Source organism: Theropithecus gelada, unplaced genomic scaffold (assembly GCF_003255815.1).
Source record: "Theropithecus gelada isolate Dixy unplaced genomic scaffold, Tgel_1.0 HiC_scaffold_15989, whole genome shotgun sequence".
NCBI lineage: Eukaryota > Metazoa > Chordata > Mammalia > Primates > Cercopithecidae > Theropithecus > Theropithecus gelada.
Window position 1 is genome coordinate 576201 of NW_020257756.1, and position 23254 is coordinate 599454.

At 36.8% G+C, this 23254-nt stretch overlaps 1 protein-coding gene across 2 annotated transcripts; it reads left to right on the top strand.

Annotated features, from left to right (window-relative positions):
- The first annotated feature begins 6024 nt into the window (after positions 1–6024).
- On the top strand, positions 6025–18648 carry LOC112617283 (twinfilin-1). Of its 2 annotated transcripts, XM_025374030.1 has the most exons (10): positions 6031–6164; positions 7809–7886; positions 9924–10102; positions 11865–11960; positions 12882–12986; positions 13816–13836; positions 14580–14705; positions 14962–15112; positions 15271–15392; positions 16608–18648. In XM_025374030.1, the coding sequence occupies exons 1-10, from the start codon at positions 6038–6040 to the stop codon at positions 16776–16778; spliced, it is 1176 nt and encodes a 391-aa protein (XP_025229815.1). In that variant the 5' UTR covers positions 6031–6037; the 3' UTR covers positions 16779–18648. The 2 variants fall into 2 exon arrangements, with proteins under 2 accessions (XP_025229816.1, XP_025229815.1); XM_025374031.1 differs by lacking the exon at positions 13816–13836 and having other exon boundaries at positions 6025–6164.
- Positions 18649–23254: the final 4606 nt, after the last annotated feature.

Below are 23254 nucleotides of genomic sequence, written 5' to 3' on the forward strand. Positions count from 1 at the left end.
GCTAACCTGATAATTGAATAACACAAAAACAAGAATTTGACATTTCTCTCACTAGTATGTAAACATATCCTTCACTTTCCTTTCTCTGTAGTAAATCCAAGGTGCACATTAATTGTAGTAAAATGTGCTGCGTTGCAGTGAGTAAAGAGAAAGAACGGAAAGAAAAGATGGGTCAGGCTCCATGCTTCTGTGGATTCCTTGATCCCAGCCCACCCAATCCTCTAACAAGCTTGATTCTCCATTGACAACAGGTCAAACATAACTGAAATGAAAGGCCAAAGAGAAATTGTTTCCAAAGGTTTTCTCTTTTAGGCGCTGTCTCTGAGAACTCATTTAAGAGAGAAGAGTGTCAAGTCTAAGCCTGTAGATAACAAAGAATGAAGTACAAACCAGAATTGTAAGATTACATCATAAATTCAGAGACTATTGATGTCTGTTCACAGTACTATTCAGCTATTTAGCAAAGCTACTCAACAAATAGAATCTTAACCTTTTTTTTTTTTTTTTTTTTGCAGATGGTGAATACTTTTTGGATTTTTATTTAACCTTGGGATGAGTCAATATTTAAGAAAAATGTTGAAATTCAGAAGATATATGTATCTCTTACAATGTTTTCATTTACTATAGTAGTGAATCTCATTAAAGTTTTAAGAATACAGAAATATGTGTTGAAAGATATACAGTATTTCTAAATCTGATAACCAAGGCATATTTAGCCGCTTTTATGCAAAGGAATATTTTCGGGTCTCAGCTGATTTGCTTCTCTATTTAGCAAAGTTATAGGAAACTTTTGCCACTATCTCATTACATGCGAAGAATGTAGATTAACTTGCTGTAATTTCAACTTTAAAACTGTATGTGTCCTTTGCTGCTCAAATTCTCACTAATTGCAATCTAAAATTTAGGAATCAAATGAATTTGGTAACACAGCATCCCTGTCATACTAACCTACTATGAAAAATTTCACTCTATGAACCAATGAACTGTATGATGAAGGATATTTTTACATAACAGTCTTGGTAAAACAAGGTGCCTCACTTACAAAATATATTTGGCTGCTAGTAACACAGACTGTAATTAATCACAGCTTAAATAGAATGGAAGTTATTTTTCTTGAATGTAAGACAATTCTAGAGGGAGACATGCCAGGTCCAGTGGGGGAGAGTGACAGTCAACAAGGAGGCAGAAGATTTCTTTCTGTCTTTCTTTTCCACTATCCTAATTTGTGGTTTTCATCATTTAGATAGCCTCAGGTCCAAGATAGCAGCTGGAACTCTGGCCACCACACCTTCATTCCAACAGAAAACAGGAGGAGGTAGGGTAGGAAAATAGAAAAGGATCATCCACTATCTAGCCCCACTCACGAAGCCTTTCAAGAAGACTCACCCAACAATTTTTCGTATCATTGGTTGAAATTTGATCACATGGCCACATCGAGCTGCAAAGGAAGTAGAAATGCGAACTTTTACCTGAGCACCTTGCCACATCAAATAAAATATTAGTTGTGTTGTTAAGGAATAAAAATTATTGTGTAGCAACTGTCTGTCTCACCAAAAACTATCATTAAAGCATTACAAACACATAGGTGCCAATATAATTATCTTAATGAATGACTTTTGAACAATTCTTTTTCTGGGATTCATTATATTACTGTTCTCATAAGGCTATGATTTTCAGGCAGCTCCAAAGAGTAGTTTAGGCTGGAAGTCAAGGGGCTTTATTTCTCCCATAATCTCACTGAGCATCCCTGCCCTCTCGACCTGCTTGTCAATTTGCTATGAATGCCTTTCTTGAATTTATTTTAAAAAATACAGCAGAACTGAACAAAACAAACAAACCCTGCTATGCAAGCTCAGCTCACAGTCCCCCTTGCACCATCTTCCCACCAGACTGCAGAATCCAGCCCTAAATTTATCTGATATGGAAAGTCTGGAGTTGCCTATGTTGCGATTACAGAAATACATAAAGGACATGGAAGGTTGTCCCCGTGTGGACCCAGTATGAGATAATATCTCCTGTACAAGCTATTTAAAAGTTAGGGAAGGTTTTTGGGTGTTAATTAGCATCACTAGCAAAGACAGAGAAACAGAGAACCAGAGCAAGCAGCATGTTCAAAGTGATTTGCAAATATTCCGATTAGGCATTTGAACCATCCTACCCCACATGACATGTTGGAGATAATGAGAAAGAAATTCAAGATGCTGTTGCTAAGGCACTTTTCCAACCCAGGGTGAAAATCTCACTATAAATAATACATCAAAAAGCTGGTTGCTTTGTGCTTTCCTGCACTTTGATTTCAATATGCATCCTTATCATTATCAACAATTCTTTCGAACCAGTGTTCCCTGTTTCTTTCATTGGAAAGTACGTATCATTTATTAATATTACTTCAGTCTAGATTTTACTTGGGAAAATAATAAAGAAATATCATTTGCTTGAACTATTCCCTAACCCAGACTCTTTGTTCTGTTTTCTCAAGCAACACTGAGTCCAATAGGAATGAAATAATTTTATCTTATATATTCCATTTCCTGAAAAGTTTTAGCAATCTTGTCAGGTATTTATTGTGAATTGTTGAGGGTTATAATTCCATGCATATAATAAAAGTTAATTTCAGTCAAGGTATGTTGCTTAATTCTTGATCCTCATTTTTTATAACCCAAAGGGTTATTTTTCTTATTTAATGCTTTATAAATCTAAGGATGTGTTACATAAAACACAGCAGTTCACAGGGCCCAGTGATATTGTGGTTTTATGAACCTACATAAGAAATGAACTTTGGATTGTTGCTTTTGAGGTTTGGAAATTCAATCTAACTCCATGTGCTCTGTTTTAAATGACATTATTTTGAAACATACTATATTGTAATGTATTGTGCTATACTTAATTCTAACAAAATATGAAGCCTAACAAACATTGAGCATCTCATACATGTTAGAGCTTCATAAAGTCATATTTCACTTCATTTTCACGACAACCATGAGACATGAGTATGGCATATAACAAGAGAAAATGGAGACTTAGGTTAAATAATGTTGTTCTTGGTCATACAACTTCTATGTGTTTTAAAAAAATTTACAGCAGACTTTCTTCTCTAGGAAAATCTAATGCAAATAGTGCAGCTCTTTATAATTACCTCACCAAGTAAAGAAGAAATGAATCTATCAAAAAGGTTTCAATTCAGAGAAGAAACAAGATGGGTGGATGAATGATTTTTTATAGATTCCTGTGTATATGCACTATGCACAAACATGTATACTGCTCACATTAATGTGGCACACATCATAGTCTCTTTTATTGCAAAAAGAATTTATGGAGGGTGTGATTTTAAAATGTCATTATTTGGCAATTGACCACACAGATCTAGGTCAGAAGTCCTAAACTACCATTTCATAGGTCAAACCTGACTTGCAGTTATAGTTCTCTTTTTGTTTTGTTTTCCTACATAACTGAAATAGAGATTTTACATAAAATCCCAGTTTCCAACATCACTTGCAAAACATAAGATTGGACACCTTGCACTTGAATTCCCACAGAGCATCCGTCAGTTAGAATTGAACTGAGTAGTAGTAGCTCCTTTTTTTTTTTTTTTCCTTTGAGACAGGGTCTGTCACCCAGGCTGGAGTGTAGTGGGGTGATCATGGCTCACTGCAGCCTCTACCTCCTGGGCTCAAGTGATCCTCCCACCTCAGCCTCCTGAGAGCTGGGACTACAGGTGTTAGCCATCCCACCTGGCCTAGTAGTAGCTCCTTTTAGATGGATCCTGTGCTCCCTCTTGTTGCCACAGTCTCCATTTATTAGCTTCATTCATTTGTTATTTAACTGACCTCGTAAGCATTTGTGTTTTGTGGCCTCCATCTTAGGTTCTAAACATTAGCTCTACCAAATTGTAAAAAGTAGGAATTCTACACCTGTTTCCCACACCCCAGATCCGTCTCCCCTCCTGTGATAATTGCCTTTCACTCATGGGCAGTGTACATTGGGTAAACCAGCCAGCTTGGCCAAGAATGACTTGACACAAGCCAAGCAGGGTCATTCACATGCTTTCTCTTGGGAACTTTAAACTTGGACTTAGAAGAGCTATTTAATCTCTGCATGCAGCTACAACCCTGTCAATTCGGAAAGTGTAGGGTAGCCATATTCAGCCATTTTGACTGCACAAGCAGAGAGATCCTATTTGGAGAAAAATAAGAGAAAAGCGGAGGTGACAACCAGGTTGTCAAGATCTATAAGATCCTCCAATATCCTTAGAATAAATGCTCTTATCTGCATACGTTGTCTTCAAAGGGTTTGTTTCTTACAGACACTTATTTTGGCCTTGAAACCTGCTGACTTCCCAACTCTGTGGTTCAATTTCCAAACCTCTTAAAGCTAAAAAATAAAACCTGATATTTTGTTTGGCCCGTCACACAGGATTATGTTGGTACTCAAATAAATCTATTATATATTCTTTGAAAACTGTACCATACAAATCTAAGGTATTATTCTCATGAGAGCTCTGGCAAATGTTCACTAAATGGAGACACAATAGATGAAAAAAAGTGGGAAAATATTTGTGGCTAGAGCAGAGCAAGGCATCCAACACCCTTGAAGCTTTTAGGTCAAACTACTGTACTGGCAGTAAATAAGCACTTTCTGGTGGCTGTCAGGGTGGCCCCAACCTAACCAGACATTCCTCTTCTTTAGGACTGAGCATATGGTGGTCTTTCTCAAGGATGAATATAGAAGGATTATATTTTTCTCATTTGTACTCTTGAGCAACGCCAACTTCCTTAAGCAATTTCCCCGAGATATGAGGATATGAATCAGTTAAAACGCTGCAAGTCAACTCTGCAATTTTCTCTCTGCTCAGCGATGTAGTAAAAAACTGGTAAATCAGGGTGAACCATTGTGTCAGGAAGAATTGGGTTAGAATGAAACTCCTCCCTACATTTCTTAAATCCATACAAGTCATAAAACTCAGATTTAGTTTATTACCGAATATAAGAATATGTCTGAAAAACAGAGCTCAGATAACAGGGAATAGAACATAACCTTGTTTGCTGTGATCCTTGTAAAGAAAAACAATTGCAGGCCTGTGAATTACTCATTAAAAATACATTGTATAGTATTTGAATAGTGATTAACTGGCACTTATATTATTGACCTGAATAAATTCCTTGTTCATTAGATTATAATTTTGTATATGTGTCACTTCAAGGCCCTAAAAATAAGAACTAGCTTCTCACCTAGTAGCAGTAGAGAAGCAGTACCAAAAAAACCCAAACTCCCCCAAAAACTAACATTACCTTCAGGAACTATATGTTTGTAAAAGCAGGAATGGAAAAGATTTTAAAGTAATACCTGCTGTTACCTTACAAATCTGTCCAAGTGAATTTTGAATAATTATTGGATAAAATAATAAACTGCCAGCCTAAAGCAGAGCAGGATTTGCAATGGTATAATCGACCACAGAAGGATACTCAAATCCGCTAATCTCTTAGTGGCTGTCTCTTTTTGGAGTGAAGAGAAAGATACAGTGAGTCTCTAAATGTGTCCAACTGAAAAGAAAAGTTAACAGTCTGAGATTAACTCAATTTAAAATCGTGGGAAAATTTGATGAAAGGCAGTCTATTATATTCTTTCAAAACAGTGGAGCAAGGAGAAGGCTCTTCTACACTAAACGGTATCGATTATAGGAAGAGTAAACCAAGAAAGATAATGTGCACATCTTTTTTAAGCTGAAAATGCCTATTTGGTAAAATGATCATTTCCGTTTTAAAACATCCCTTCGCTGAGGCAGCGAATGGCGGCGTCGGCGCGATCTTCAGAGGGCAGACGTCGCAGCACGGAGCTGTGTAGATTCTGCGGCATTTCCCCCCAGGGAGAAGCGGGAGAGGCGGCGGCAAGAGCAGAAGCAGGACCCCAAACAGAGAGCTAAGGTCGCAAGGCCGGGGGTTGTACTGCAGCCCGACGGCCAGGAAGGGCGGTGGGGCGGTCGGGGCGCTAGGGCACTCAGTCAATCTCATGGGGCGGGGCGGCCCCGGGTCGCGGGCGGATGACGCGCCGGGACCGGCGGAGGAGCAGCCACTTCCTGGGGCCGCCGGCCGGGGCCGCTCGCCGCACTCAGCGCCGGAGCCGGGAACTAGCGGCCGCCGCCATGTCCCACCAGACCGGCATCCAAGGTAACAGAGCCCGGCGCGACCCGCAGGGAAGGGGCTCCCGGGAGGCTCGGAAGAGCCCGGAAGGCTGCAGGACGGGCAGGGCTGGAGTCTGGCCTGGACCTCCGGAAGTCGGTCTCGCGCGGCGAGCCGGGCCTCGGCGCCTCTCCGCGCTCCTGCTTCCCGGGCGCTCCCGGCCTGCGTCCTCCTCCAGCCTGGTTCCTGCTGCCGCCACGTTGCAGATGGACTCGAAATTCGGGGGAGCGAAGGAAATTGGCTTTCGAGGCGGCCTGGTTGAAGGGGGCGTGACTTCCACCGTCCCCGACATTAGCCCAACTTTCCCCCTTTTGGTCAGGTAGGGAAGAGCTGGGACAGTGGAGGCGACTGGGGCTTCCCTACGCTGTCGAGAGCCAGGCGAGTTTTCCTTTTCATGATCCAAAGGAGAATATTACAGGACTTTGATTACGAAAAGAAACATGCCAGAATCTTTCTCACATCAGTAGGGGTGCTTCCCAAAACTCTCCCGCACTTTCTCCCCAAATAGGAAAGTGAGAGTTGTTCTGAGAAATCTCGAGTCTAGCGTGTTTGTGTTTTGATCTTTTTCCTAGGTACTCCCCAAGGGAGACTGATCTGTATAGTTGCATGTAATGCGTGCAGACAGTTCAATGTGCAGTTATATCTGACCTCCATTATTTCCTGGTTTGAAATTGGGCAGCCTGGAGGTGCTCACCTCATCGAGAGTCAAATAATATATCCCCGGGTTACTCGTGATCACTTAACGAGTTCTAGTATAAACTCAAGCTTTTACTGTTAATAGCGAGTATTTCTCCCAGATGAACACTTAATTGTATGTTTTGTTCTTAAAGATTTTTGACACCACGCCACATACCCCCTGCATGCACGCAGAAGCAAAATAGTCTCAAATCTAAAAGCGTTGTTTTATTTATCCGCATTAATTTCGATATATAAATATGTCGTTATTGACTCTCATGCTTGAGGCTTATAGCAAGCACTACCTACTTACATAGTGGTTCTTGCTGCTAATAGACAACACAGGAACGAAATTAGAACGAAATCGAAGCTTTAATAGGAACACAAGCGTTAGTTATTAAATACATATTTATTCAATGATTTTAATCTAGCTTTTGAGAAATGCAAGTTAGAAAAATATAACCAGAATTAAGACTGAATGCATTTTACTGTCTTTTTCTTTAATCAAGTTAGGATATTTGATATTTACTGTTGTTTTTAACGGGAAAATACAGAAAGTGAATTGATGAAGGAGTGTCATAAGCTTGAAACTGAATTAGAGAATGAAAGCAGGTTTTCAATATTTTTCAAAGGAGCAATAAAAGTTTTTCAAAATTGTAATTTGCTCATTATTGGGTTTGAGTAACTTCAGTATATTCACCCCAGTGTTATTTCTGCACAGAATTATATAGCTAAAACAGATTAGAATTATTAACATACTTTTAAAATGCTAATATTTATATTTCTTAATTGTATACAGTCTTCATTATTTTATGCGGTAAAGTTTTATAATACTGATAATAAGGATGCTACATGCTCCAGATTTTTTCTTTGTGTTCTAATTAATTTTTTCAATATAGATAGGAAAGTATTTATATGTAAGTATAAAAAGTTTACTTTCTTTATCTTTTTTCACAGCGAGTGAAGATGTTAAAGAGATCTTTGCCAGAGCCAGAAATGGAAAGTACAGACTTCTGAAAATATCTATTGAAAATGGTTAGTTAAATATTTTAAAATATTTTTTGTTCCTGGATTAGTGGTGGCCATTGTATTTTTAAACTTAGTGTGTGTTCTCAGTGATTTGAACTATTAATTAATGTGAAGCAAGTTCAAATCTTCCCTTACAGTAACTTGGATTCCTCATATTTTGTGCAGGTCCCTGTGGGCCCCTGATTTCCTTCTGAATTATGTGACTATCAGGGAAACAGAAAGATGTTTTTTGATGTGACTTCTTCCTCTTTTACTTTTTGTGTCTTAGTTTCTGCACCACAGTCCATTTCTAATGTCAGTGCTTCCATCTCTGGAATGGAAATCACTAAACAGGTGATTATCAAAAAAAAAAAAAAAAGGTTACTTGTGAATTATTCAATAAAGTTTGTTTTTAAATACAAACAAAGGATTTCAAACTCCCATTTACTCCATTTGATTGCAACCTTTGCTACAGAAATGATTATTACCCTTTCTTGTTTTGGGAAAGTTCTGAGAATATAACAAACTACAAATTGATTCTTTAAAAATAATTCTGTAAACAGGGAATCTGGTTGAGTGGGAGAATCTTTTAAATCAGGCAGATTTGAATTTGGACAATTACTACTATTATAGCTACTCAGTCACAAATGAATATGTTAAAATATTCCAGCGGCCTAATTTCTTAAATATCTGAAAATATTTTGCTTTGGAAAAGTAACTTGTTCTTTCACAAACTGGAAGTAAATCTAATTTGTTTTCTGTTTTCTGCTTATGTATTAAAAGTACCAGAATAGTTGGTAAAATATGCATTTGTTTACATATAACATTCAATAGGAATATATGTATATTGTAAAACAACATATTTTAAAAATACTGAGGTAAAATTTTTAATACCATCACTTCCTAAGTGACTAGTTAAGGATCTAAAATGGAAAAGTTAATCTAACTAGCATCTCTACAGAAGGAAAATGGCACTACTTCCTAAATTATTATTTTCTGGTTTTACTTTTTTGTTTTGTGAAAAGTTTTAGATAAGGAAAATTCCAAAGACTAAAATTGTATCATAAATATCTATATCTCCCCTTTATTAATAACTGCTAACATTTTATCATATTTACTTCAAGCATTTTAGAAAATTCAGTGTTTTTGTGGTATAAGAGCATCCCCTTTAAACAGTTTTGCTTCTGACCTCATTCCCCTGGGGCAACTGCAGTTAGGAGTTCTGATATTTGTGCAGTCTCTTTTTACGTATATCCCTAAACAGCATATAGTGCTCTTTGAGTTCACATAAACTGCATGATAGCATCTTATTCTGTATCTTTCCTTTTTCTGAAAATGTTACATTTGCAATTAGTTTTGATAGCTCAATAATTGATTTTAAATCTGAACAGAATGTTATATGACTATGCCACACATTATTTTTCCATTCTCTTATTGATGAACATTGAGGCTATTTCCAGTCTTCATTGTTACTGTATAGTGCTGCAGTGAACACCTTTGTATTTATGTGTAAGAGTTTCTGTATGCATAGTAGATTCACAACTTTACTTGATTCTGCTGAAGAGCATTTCAAAGTGGCCATACCAGTGTATGCATCTAGGCAAATGTTTAAATCTGTAGCATTATGGCCAAATAAATAGGAGTTAAACCTGGTTTTATTTAATATTTCTTACTGTACAATTCAATGTTAATGTCAGAAATTAAACTTTTGAATGGTAGTTTAAATGTATTTTGTTGATAACTTAAGCACAGACATTTTGGAAAGTAGAAATGTAACCACCCATTATTTGACCATTCAATTCAACTGTTATGATCATTTTTATATGTTTCTTTGTTAGGCTGTGTATATTTTAAAATTTTTAACCATGTTCATAAAAAGTTATCAGTTTTTATAATACTCTGTATCATAATTACTTTCTATGCTGCCACATTTTTCTTTTCAACTTTTCGATGTGAATAATAGTAACTGGGAAATGACTATATATTTATTTTTCTAGTCTTCATCACACTACCACTTGATATTTCAAACCATTTACCTATCTTTCTAAAAATAATTTTTCATAGAACAACTTGTGATTGGATCATATAGTCAGCCTTCAGATTCCTGGGATAAGGATTATGATTCCTTTGTTTTACCCCTGTTGGAGGACAAACAACCGTGCTATATATTATTCAGGTTAGATTCTCAGAATGCCCAGGGATATGAATGGATATTCATTGCATGGTCTCCAGATCATTCTCATGTAAGTAACTTTTTTATAGTTTGTTTAACATTAAATGCTAGAAAGATGTTTTTGAGATTTCTAGGTCAAATAAAGGTTAAAAAGCAATAATTATTTCCCATAGAAGGGAATGATCATGAGGAAAATCCTAGGATTTATAATATAGAATCAGGAATAATGTGCTCAAATTTGGGAGTTATGCCATTGAAATCAAAATAATTATTATTGATTTAAGATTTAAAAATTTGTGGCAATGGCAATTTTTTCTTTTTTTTTTTTTTTTTAAAGCAGAATGTCACTCTGTTGTCCAGACCAGAGTGCAGTGGTGCAATCTTGGCTCACTGCAACCTCTGCCTCCCAGGCTCAAGAGATTTTCCCACCTCAGCCTCTTGAGTAGCTGGGATTGCAGGCATGTGTCACACCATACCCGGCTAATTTTTATATTTTTAGTAGAGATGGGGTTTCACCGTGTTGCCCAGGCTGGTCTTAAACTCATGGCCTTAAGTGATCCACCCACCTCGGCCTCCCAAAGTGCTGGGATTACAGGCATGAGCCACTGTGTCCAACCTAATTTGTGGCAATTTTAAAATGACTCCATGGGCCTCTGGAAAATGAAACTGCCTGGCCCTGAGAGTAATAATTGTAATAAATCTGAGAACTAATTGAACATAATATTAAATTTTGTTAGTATTATGCATTTATTAATCACTACCATTGAAGTGATGGGCCTGCATACAAACAAGTATTTTAGGAAAGCTGGTAGTAGATTGACTAAATAGAACAATAGACTAGACAGAATTAATATATGAACATGGCCCAATATTTGAAAAATTAATTTGAATTTTTCTTATTAAAAAATAATTATTTTTAAAGTTATCTAGATATTGTTCTCAAAAGATCATCCCATTCCTGTTTAATTCCCCATGTTCTATCTGAAAGAAATACTGGATTTGACCATGTAGGATTATGAAATTATTTGTTAATTGGTAGTTACCTTTGGTAGCTTTCCATAGATACTAGTTGACTCTTTAATTTTTTTTCCATCTTTGTGTCCCGCCTAGAATGCTATGTGCCATCAGTAAGCCATGAATTTTGATTCTTAACAACTTAATTCGTAATATTTCATACAGGTTTGAGAAGAATGTCACTATCAAAGTTACTTCATTTCAGTTTTCCTCATATTTTAATTTTTTTATTCTTGAACTCATGAGTTTGCAAAATAAAGAATTTAAACAATTTATATTTTTTTCAACTTTAAAATGTGGCCAGGCACGGTGGCTCATGCCTGTAATCCCTAAACTTTGGGAAGCTGAGGCGGGTGGATCACCAGAGGTCAGGAGTTTGAGACCAGCCTGACCAACATGGTGAAACCCCGTCTGTACTAAAAATACAAAAAATTAGCCGGGCGTGGTGGTGCACACCTGTAATCCCACTTACTCAGGAGGCTGAGGCAGGAGAATCACTTGAACCTGGGAGGCGGAGGTTGCAGTGAACTGAGATCGTGCCATTACACTCCAGCCTGGGCAACAAGAGCAAATCTGCACCTCAAAAAACAAAAAAAGTGACATTGTAAATTGAAGTCTATCTTAATAGCCATTGAATAGTTTAGATGCCCATGTTAATGATGGTTATTTGTACACATATATTTTAGCATATTATAGTGGGTGGACTTCAGCTCAGTTTTATTTTTAATATGATTTAGGATATTAATACATTCAAAATGTGCTTTCTTTTATAATGTTTTCATTTATTAACTTCTAAGTAAACTTTCACAACTGAATAGGTTCGTCAAAAAATGTTGTATGCAGCAACAAGAGCAACTCTGAAGAAGGAATTTGGAGGTGGCCACATTAAAGATGAAGTATTTGGAACAGTAAAGGTATTATATTTTTATGTGGATTCTATATGTTGCAATTAAAATGATTAAAGAAGAACTCCTAGGTAATGGGTAATTGATATGAATTCAGATGGATAATCTGAAAACATGAGAATAAGAGAAATACTATATTTCATATGATATAAAAGTTACCTGATGTAACTTTGAGTTTATTCATTTGTATCTGTTTGACATTGACAATAAGTGTATTGAAACATACTGATTCTTCTAATGTACATGGTAAATATATGTATTTACATGTATATACACAAATTGAAACACTGAAATATATTTTTGAACTTTTTTGTTTGTTTAGAGCTTTTCTGATTCAGGAAGTCATATAATCTAGTGGAAAGAGCACAAGACTAGATGGGAATATATTGCTGCTTCACCATTAATTGTGAAGTCGGCCGGTTTCTCAATTTCATGAGTCTCAGTCTTCTAAACCACAAAATTTTGATGATAGGTAGACCTCTTTGTAGTATTTTTTTCTTTTGACATGAAAACTATAATAGTTTTCCATGAATAATTACAAAGAAATTATATAAATCATTATAACATAGTATTCAGAATCTGAATATGTTGATTATTGGATAATCATTGGGCAGTTTTCCCCAGAAGGTTAATTACAGTTGTCCTATAGACTTAAAGGATGACCAGGTTCAGTATTTCACTTTGCCAGTACGAAACTCATACAAACTATTTAGTAATTATGAAACGTCATATAAAATGAACAGTAGGTACTCCCGTTAAAAAGTTTTGAAACTTAAAATTGAGGATTAAAGTAAAAATATATTAAAATTCATAATGCTATTTATTTTAATTTAAAATCTTTTCTGTTAATGATTTTGCTTTTCCTAAAGTAACCTCACTGTCGTTTTAATTCTAGAGAATTACTGATTATAGTCTATTCTGTACTTGCAGGAAGATGTATCATTACATGGATATAAAAAATACTTGCTATCACAATCTTCCCCTGCCCCACTGACTGCAGCTGAGGAAGAATTACGACAGATTAAAATAAGTGAGGTAAGTTACAACTTCAAAGCCTTTGCACGATTTTAAGTGTTTGAAAATACCATATTTTTAATTAGTAGATGTGGGAGGTAACTAGAGATTAAAGAAGTTAGGTAGCTTAGGTTTATTCCATTTCGTTTAGAGATAAGTCTGTGTGCTTAATGTCTTTTCAGAAAAGAAAAGTTAAAAATGAATATTAAACTTTATATGCATTTTATAAGTAGCTTAGAATATTAAACTTTATATGCATTTTATAAATAGCTTTTCCTGTAATCTTCCTGTCAGAATAGTAAATCTTCCTGTTGAAGTACAACTGTTGCAAACTTTGTACTTTGAATATTATATAGAGAAAAAGTGTGTTACCCATTTAGTGCAAAGAATATATCTAATAAGGTTGCCTGAAGCAGATTATTGTTTTGTTGGCCCTCTGGAGAGTCTACAAATTAAATTCTGTGAACTCTACTTGAATAGAGATATATATGGAAGATTATTATTTGAGTACCTGTTGAGCATATTTGAGTCAATAAATTTCAGCCATATTATTTTGTAGTTTATTATTATTTTTAATATGTTTTCTACAGCCATTCTAATATACTGGAATAACTACTGTATTTCTACTGGGACTTTACAGAAAAGAACAAGTGGCTGAAACCACTATTCATTAGCCTGAGTCACAGACTAATAGGAATCAGTCTGGAGAACGGTTGAATATCATTTAATATTAAACTGGTAGCAAGGATCTGTCATATGATTTTAATTCATGTTATTTGAGTAGGGCTTTTTATATGATTTTTTTTTTTTTTTTACAAGTTTGATAGTTTGTTTTATTCCTTGCACTCAGAGCCCAGAGGATCATTTTGGGGTATGCATTCGCATATGTTCTATGATGTTTTCATTAACTAATATCATTTATGCTGTAGAATCTCCATTCATTTTTTTAAAAGTAAAATTTCTATTGGACTTTCTGTTGCAACACTGCAAATGAGACGCTCTGCTAGCTATCATTTATCAAGTATAAAAATCTTAAACATGTGCATTGAATGCTTTCTTATCTTTCTCCTCTTCCAGTACATGCACACCATGTTCTTAGTAAAGAAATCTCTTAAGTCTGGAACTTCTGCAGTAGTATAACTTGTTGAGCTGTGTTATGTCTTTGTACACTGTTTGTACTTCCTTTCAATTCAGTGCATGGTGTTTGTGTTGCGTTTTCTGTCCAACAGAACAAAGTAAAGTTCTATACATACTGTATGTAGATTGTTGTTTATAAATTCTATCAAGTAAAATTTTATAACTAATGGTGTAATCTAAAGAGCTTGTGTAGCTCATTGAAATTGTGCCAAACCAAACATAAAAACAAACGCCCCCAAACCCCACTAATTTTGTACCCTCATGCAAATGTTCACTTCCAACATTGTCATAAAGATGTGTCATGCACTCTGCATGTTGACAAAATGCTAGCAGGACCGTGAACAAATGTGAAAAATAATTTTAATTATAGGCTGGGCTAGGGTTGAATGATGCTATTTGATAGAGGTTGGGTTTTCTTATTTTTGCCATAGGATACTGCTAACTGCTAAACTTGTAAATTAAATCTGTCATACTTAGGTACAGACTGACGTGGGTGTGGACACTAAGCATCAAACACTACAAGGAGTAGCATTTCCCATTTCTCGAGAAGCCTTTCAGGCTTTGGAAAAATTGAATAACAGACAGCTCAATTATGTGCAGTTGGTAAGAGATGTATAATGATTATTAAGTGGCTGCTCTTTTTGGTAGTTTATGGCTCATATAGGGTTTATTTTTAATGTATTTTAAATTTTAAATATGCTTTCTGATTTCTAAAATTCATTTTGTAAATGTTTGTTGTGAAAAAGTCAAACAGTGCAGAACTAAGTTCCTCCTTTATCTCTTAGTCTTTTTATTACATGTTTTAACTTAATTTCCTTATATCTGGTTTTAATGAATATATTTTGTTTCTTATTGGCAGGAAATAGATATAAAAAATGAAATTATAATTTTGGCCAACACAACAAATACAGAACTAAAAGATTTGCCAAAGAGGATTCCCAAGGATTCAGCTCGTTACCATTTCTTTCTGTATAAACATTCCCATGAAGGAGACTATTTAGAGTCCATAGGTATATGATACATTGTTTTTAACACGTTACTTTCAGTTTGTTTATTAGTATATCAGCCCTATATGCTTACTTATTTCTTGCCCAGAGGGCTTAGCTGTAGTTTTATGAAGTTTATGTATTGATATGCTAATTATATTTGTTATTATTTGAACTTACAGTTTTTATTTATTCAATGCCCGGATACACATGCAGTATAAGAGAGCGGATGCTATATTCTAGCTGCAAGAGCCCTCTGCTAGAAATTGTAGAAAGACAACTACAAATGGATGTAATTAGAAAGGTAGCCATTTTAAAATCTTCAGTTTTTGCTAAATTTTTCTTTTCATTTCTATGTAGTTTCTGATGTGTTGTGATTTATAAATGAAAATATTTATTTTTCTTGTTATCATCCTAAATCCTTAGGATCTCCTCTAAGTGCCTGGGGACTACCTATCATGATCCCCATCTCTATATATATCTGTACTTTCTAGTAAGCCACATGTGGCTATTTAACTTTAAATAAGATTTAAAGTTCTGTTTCTTAACTCCACTATCCTCATGTCAAATGCTCATTAGCTAAATGTGGTTACTGGCTACTTTATTGGTTAGTGCAGAATGTATAGGACATTTCCATCAGTGCAAAAAGTCCTATTGGACAGTGCTGCGAGAGCTACATACTTGTGATTATTTCTGGACTCCATATTAATAAGGAATTACAGTCTCCATTATGACTGTGAATTATGGGATGGTTGGGAGTCTTTCCAGTTTGGGGGAAGTAAGGAATAAGCATAAACATTTGAATTTTGGAAACTAAGCTACCAGTTTTCTTAATTTAATTTTCTTAAGTACAGATAGGGCATGGGGAAAGATATATATTCTTGAGCCCTTAAACTCATATGAATACAGGTCCTTAAAAACTACCAGTGTTTTTAGGTTCTGAACCCTTCATGCTTTTTAAGTTCCTAAGAATCAATCACTTTATCATGGGTAGCACCTTCTACAGCAGGAATCAGCTGACTTTTTCTACAAAGGACCAAATAGTAAGTAAAGGCTTTGCCAGGCCACATATAATCTCTGTCACATATTGTTGTTTAACAACCCTTAAAAAATGTAAAACAATCTTACCTTGGGCAAGATTTGGCCTTTGGGCCATGGTTTGTTTACCTCTCTTGTAGAGGGCTTTCAAGTGACCCAAGTGATGAAAGGGCCATGAGTAAATGTTCCTTGAATAAATAGTGTATCACAGCAACTTGAGAATATAGTGGTGGCTTCTACTTTTAAATATTATTTAAACTGGAGCAGTAAGAAAGAACCAAGAAGGAAGTGAATGTAGCTGATTATATATTCAAGCAATTTAGCCCCTTCCCCCAAAAGAAGAAAGTGAAACTATTTACATATGGTCCTTGATTCTGCCTTACTGGAATGGGTATTATTTGTGAGCATTCATATACCTGAAAACCAGCTTGTTGCTTGTATTAGGTTTTGAATGTTGTGCTTCTAATTTTATCTTTTACAGATTGAGATAGACAATGGGGATGAGTTGACTGCAGACTTCCTTTATGAAGAAGTACATCCCAAGCAGCATGCACACAAGCAAAGTTTTGCAAAACCAAAAGGTCCTGCAGGAAAAAGAGGAATTCGAAGACTAATTAGGGGCCCAGCGGAAACTGAAGCTACTACTGATTAAAGTCATCACATTAAACATTGCAATACTAGTTTTTTAAAAGTCCAGCTTTTAGTACAGGAGAACTGAAATCATTCCATGTTGATATAAAGTGGGAAAAAAAATTGTACTTTTTGGAAAATGGCACTTTTCACTTCTGTGTGTTTTTAAAATTAATGTTATAGAAAACTCATGATTTCTACTTTTGAGTTAAAGCTAGAAAAGGGTTCAACATAGTGTTTAATTTTGTCACACTGTTTTCATAGTGTTGATTCCACACTACAAATACTTCTTAAAATTTTATACAGTTGGGCCAGTTCTAGAAAGTCTGATGTCTCAAAGGGTAAACTTCCTACTTTCTTGTGGGACAGAAAGACCTTAAAGTATTCATACTACTTAATGAATATGTTAAGGACCAGGCTAGAGTATTTTCTAAGCTGGAAACTTAGTATGTCTTGGAAAAGGCCGGAAGTTGCTTACTCCGAGTAGCTGTGCTAGCTCTGTCAGACTGTAGGATCATGTCTGCAATTTTTAGAAATAGTGCTTTACATTGCAGCAGTCTTTTATATTTGACTTTTTTTTAATAGCATTAAAATTGCAGATCAGCTCACTCTGAAACTTTAAGGGTACTAGATATTTTCTATACTGCAGGATTTCTGATGACATTGAAAGACTTTAAACAGCCTTAGTAAATTATCTTTCTAATGCTCTGTGAGGCCAAAAATTTATGTTCAGATTGAAATTTAAATTAATATCATCAAAAGGAAACAAAAAATGTTGAGTTTTAAAAATCAGGATTGACTTTTTTCTCCAAAACCATACATTTATAGGCAAATTGTGTTCTTTATCACTTCTGAGCAAATACTCAGATTTAAAATGACTTTAAAGTCCTGGTACTTAACAGGCTAACACAGATAAACACCTTAATAATCTCAGTTAATACTGTATTTCAAAACACATTTAACTGTTTTCTAATGCTTTGCATTATCAGTTACAACCTAGAGAGATTTTGAGCCTCATATTTCTTTGATACTTGAAATAGAGGGAGCTAGAACACTTCATGTTTAATCTGTTAAACCTGCTGCAAGAGCCATAACTTTGAGGCATTTTCTAAATGAAATGTGGGGATCCAGGATTTGTAATTTCTTGATCTAAACTTTATGCTGCGTAAATCAATTATTGGAAATGCACATTTCATAGTGTGAAGCACTCATTTCTAAACCTTATTATCTAAGGTAATATATGCACCTTTCAGAAATTTGTGTTCGAGTAAGTAAAGCATATTAGAATAATTATGGGTTGACAGATTTTTAAAATAGAATTTAGAGTATTTGTGTGGGGTTTTGTTTGTTTACAAATAATCAGACTATAATATTTAAACATGCAGAATAACTGACAATGTTGCACTTGTTTACTAAAGATATAAGTTGTTCCATGGGTGTACATGTAGACAGACATACATACACCCAAATTATTGCATTAAGCATCCTGGAGCTGTGTTGCAGACCATAGCTGAAGCTGGTGTTTTCGGTCAGGAAGACTACCTGTCATGAAGGTATAAAATAATTTAGAAGTGAATGTTTTTCTGTACCATCTATGTGCAATTATACTCTAAATTCCACTACACTACATTAAAACAAATGGACATTCCAGAATAGAGATGTGATTATAGTCTTAAACTGATTATTACTAAACCAATGATTGCTGAAAATCAGTGATGTATTTGTTATAGAGTATAACTCATCGTTTACAGTATGTTTTAGTTGGCATTATCATATCTAGATGGTGAATAACGTATTCCCAATAAATTTATATAGCAGTGAAGAATTACATGCCTTCTGGTGGACATTTTATAAGTGCATTTTATATCACAATAAAAATTTTTTCTCTTTAAGTTGTGTATGTTCTGTTGGTTTTTCTACTGTAGTTTTTTGTAATGTTTGTGTAATTTTGCATAACTCAGTACCTGGTGTTAGGTTAGAAATCCCATTCATTTATTTGTTAGTCTGCCTAAGTCCAAAAAGGATTTTAAGTAGCTTTAAACCTAGGCAAGGATAATTGTGACTACAGAGTGCTTAGATTAAAAATTTGCCACTGTTGTAGCAATAGTAAAAATGCCATGGTTATTCATTTTCTGTGATAGAAGCACCCCAGTACCAATTTACTTGACACTAAACTCTTCAGACTTGCCACTGTATTCATTCATCTGAAAAACGTTGAATGCACTCCTGTGTGCAATTTGGTTTCAAATCCTTTTTATTAGAGATGTGACAAAATGGATGTCTTTGGTAGCAGTTTTACAAAAGATGCGGATATAGCTTTAGAAAGGCTTATTGGGCCAGGCGTGGTGGCTCACGCCTGTAATACCAACACTTTGGGAGGCTGAGGCGGGCGGATCACAAGGTCAGGAGATCGAGACCATCCTGGCTGACACAGTGAAACCCTGTCTCTACTAAAAATACAAAAAAATTAGCCGGGCGTGGTGGTGGGCGCCTGTAGTCCCAGCTACAGACTGGGCAGGAGAGTGGTGTGAACCTGGGAGGTGGAGCTTGCAGTGAGCGGAGATCGCACCACTGTACTCCAGCCTGGGTGACAGAGAGAGACTGTCTCAAAAAACAAAACAAAAAGGCTCATTGTTAAAACTTAAACACTGAAGCTAAGGCATTTCTACTCAGAACTAAAATAATATGCCTGAGGTTCGTACTGTAAATAGTTTGGTGTATATCCTTTCACATTTTCTTTGCAAATACAGTCATACATTTAAGGATGGAATTTTTGTTGTTTAGATGGAGTCTTGCTCTGTCACCAGGCTGGAGTGTAGTGGCGTGATCTTGGCTCACTGCAACCTCCCCCTCCCAGGTTCAAGTGATTCTCCTGCCTCAGCCTCCCGAATAGCTGGGACTACAGGTGTATACCACCACGCCCAGCTAATTTTTGTATTTTTAGTAGAGATGGGGTTTCCCTGTGTTGGCCAGGATGGTCTTGATCTCTTGACCTCGTGATCCACCCACCTCGGCCTCCCAAAGTGTGGGGATTACAGGCGTGAGCCACCGCACCCAGCCTGGAATGTTCTTTTTTAAATAAAATACTAATTCTGGGTTTCATGCTAGATTTTGACCCAGTAGGTGGGTCCAGGAATCAAATAGTTCTACAAATGATTCATGGCTAGCCATGACTGGGAACAGTTTACCTTAAATCATATAAATTGTAGCTCTCCCCCACCCCAATTCAGCCAACAAACTGAAGTTTTACACTGTACTAGTTATGATAGTGGCACTATCTCATAGAAGAAAGTTTAGGTCTTACTGTTGCCCAGTAGCTTCTACATGACTTGTCCGTGACTCTCTACCTTCCTTGATCAGTCTGCTTCAGTTCATAGACAGCTCTCTGTTCCTCTAGTAGACCAAGCACAGCCTCAAGAGCACTGAATGTGTTCCCCACACTGGATCACTCTAACCCGGTGTCTACATGCCTTCCTCACTTACAGGTCTCTGCTCAAGGGTCAGTGTCATCTCCTTAGAGAGGTCTCCCCTAATTTCCCAATCTGATTGTACTCCTTGTTCCTCTCACCTTAATCCTGCTTTAATCCTCATGGCACTTAGGTATTCTATATCTGTGCATATGTTATCTCTTCCACTAAAAGTTTCAAGTTCAATGGGGCAAGAAGCTTAGTTTCATTCATTGCTACATCCTTAGCACCTAGAAGTTTCTATGACATAGTGGGCATTTTTAAATTTGTTGAATGAATAAATGAATTTACCTTTCCTTGAAGAACAGCTGTGAAAGGAGCACATGCCAGCAGTGGTAGGTCACCAGAGGATCTAGCCTCCATCATTTTATTTCTGGCCACAGCAAAACTCACCAGCACTGGCAAAATCTGTTGCCCTGTGAAAGCCATGGGTTCCACCACACAAAATGCCGGTACTGACCCATTCCTGAGCATCAAGTGCCTTCCAGTAGGGATCTTCATTCAGCTGATTCTGTGCTCCGAAAAGACTGAGACCGGCCTCTATTCCACTGTCAGTGCTGCTCCACTACTACCCTCATTTGCTAGGATTCAGTCAGGCTGTAGTTTCTTAGTGAACTCTGGATGGTTAATGGGAAAGAGGCAAGCCATGAATGGGGGTTAGATTGTATTTCTTAGTTTTGTAATTATCAAGCTGTATTTATAATAAGACAAGCTGGGCCATATCCTTGTGTGTGTGTGTGTTTCTGACTGCCACTTACTGGCTACATGACTAAACATGATTTAGTAATACTAATGGATAACAAACTGTGATTTTCAATGTGATTTTCATGGTAGCTTATACCTGTAATCTCACACTTTGGGAAGCTGAGGCAGGAGAACTGCTTGAATCCAGGAGTTCAAGACCAGCCTCAGCAACATAGTGAGATCCTGTCTCTATAAAAAATTAAAAACAAAAATTAGCTGGACATGGTGGCATGCACCTGTACTCCAAGCTACTCAAGGGGCTGAGGCAGGAGGATCACTTGAGCCTGGGAGGTCAAGGCGGCAGTAAGCCATGATCAGACTGCTATACTCCAGCATGAGTGACCAAGTGAGACTGTACCAAAAAAAAAAAAAAAATAGCAGTTTAAAACAACAGCTATCCTTCCTCACAAATCTACAGTTGGCTGACCTCTCATGTCTCATGTATGTTTGTGATCAGCTGGCAGGCGGGCTGATTAAGTATGACCTCATCTGAGATGCGCTGTCTCTGTTTTGCATGGTCTGTCATTGGCAACTTGTTACCCTTGGCTTGTTCTCATGTCAGTGGCAGGGTTCCAAATGAGAGAAGTAGTGCATTTGGGCTTTTGAGGCCTGGGCTTGGAACTGACCATCACTTTTTCTGTAAGCAAGTTACAAGGGCCAGCCCAGATTTAATGGTTGAGGAAATAGACTTTACTTCTTGATGGGAAAAATTACAAAGCCATATTGCAAAAGGCATCAAATATACAGATGAGTGGAGAACTGCAGTTTAATACAATGAACAAGGGAAATAAGTTATTTAATCTTTGGGGGGGTCTCAAAATTTCCTCAAGAAGTAAAAGAATAGAATCTACACTGTAGATTTATCAAATCAGATCATGCTTCTAAAACTCTTAGCACAATGTTTGGCACAATAGCTTTCAACACATGACAGAGAAAATGATTATGATTAATATGATGCACAGACATAGTGTTAGTGGTAAAGATTGCAAACTGATGCCAGATGCTAATTTCTGCCATGCAACTTATTAGCTACATAATCTTGGGTAATTTCCTCATCTGTAAAATGTGAATATTATTACCAAATTCATAGGATTGTTATAAGGATTAAATAAAGCACTTCAAACAGTACTCATAAGTGTTTAATAAAAACAATATATAACTTAAAAATTACAAATTTATATATTGTTAGCCTGTTTTGCATCACTATAAAGGAGTACCTGAGGCTGGGTAATTTATAAAGAAAAAAGGTTTTTTTTGTTTATGGTTCTGCAGGCTTTACTAGCATGGCACCAATATTTGCCTGGCTTCTGATGAAGGCCCCAGGAAGGTTACAATCACAATGGAAAGCAAAGGGGGAGCAGACTCTTTTAAGCCACCAGGTCTTGCACGAACTGAGTGAGAACTCACTCATCGCCAGTGGCTCTAAGCCATTCATGAGGGATCCGCCCCCATGACCCAAACATTTCCCATCAGGCCCCACCTCCAACACTGGGGATTACATTTAAACATGAGATTTGAAGGAGACAAACACCCAAACAATGTCATTCTACCCCCAGCCCCCCAAAACTCATGTCTTTCTCACATTGCAAAATATAATCATCCCTTCCCAATAGTCCCTCACAGTCTTAATTCATTCTAGCATCACTCAAAAGTCCAAAGTCTCATTTGAGACTTAAGGTAAACTCCTTCCACCTATGAGCCTGTGAAATAAAATATAAGTTATTTACTTCCAAGATACAGTTGGCGGTACAGGCACTGAGTAAAACATTCTTGTCCCAAAACGGAGAAATTGGCTAAAGAAAGGGGCAACAGGCTCGAGGCAAGTCTGAAACCCAGCGGGGAAGACATTAAACTTTAAAGCCCCAACATATTCCTTGATTCCATGTCCTGCATCCTGGCACACTGGTGCAAGGGGTGGGCCCTCAAGGCCTTGGGCAGCTCCACTCCTGTGGCTTTGCAGGGTACGCGGCTTCCCTCATAGTTGAAGTTGAGTGTCTGTGGCTTTTCCAAGCTCAGAGTGCAAGCTGCTGGTGGCTCTACCATTCTCAAGTCTGGAGGGTGGCAGCACCTTTCCCATAGCTCTACTAGGCAGTGCCCTGCTGGGGCCTTGTGTTGGGGCTCCAACCCCACATTTCAGTATGTAGACTATAAGCCCCCCACTGTACATGCTCTGTTTTATTCCCACATACCCCTCAAATGTGGGCAGAACCTGTAAATATCATGGGAAATCATCATGGGAAAAACATCATGGGACAGTATCTGTATTTGTTTTCTATTACTGCATAAT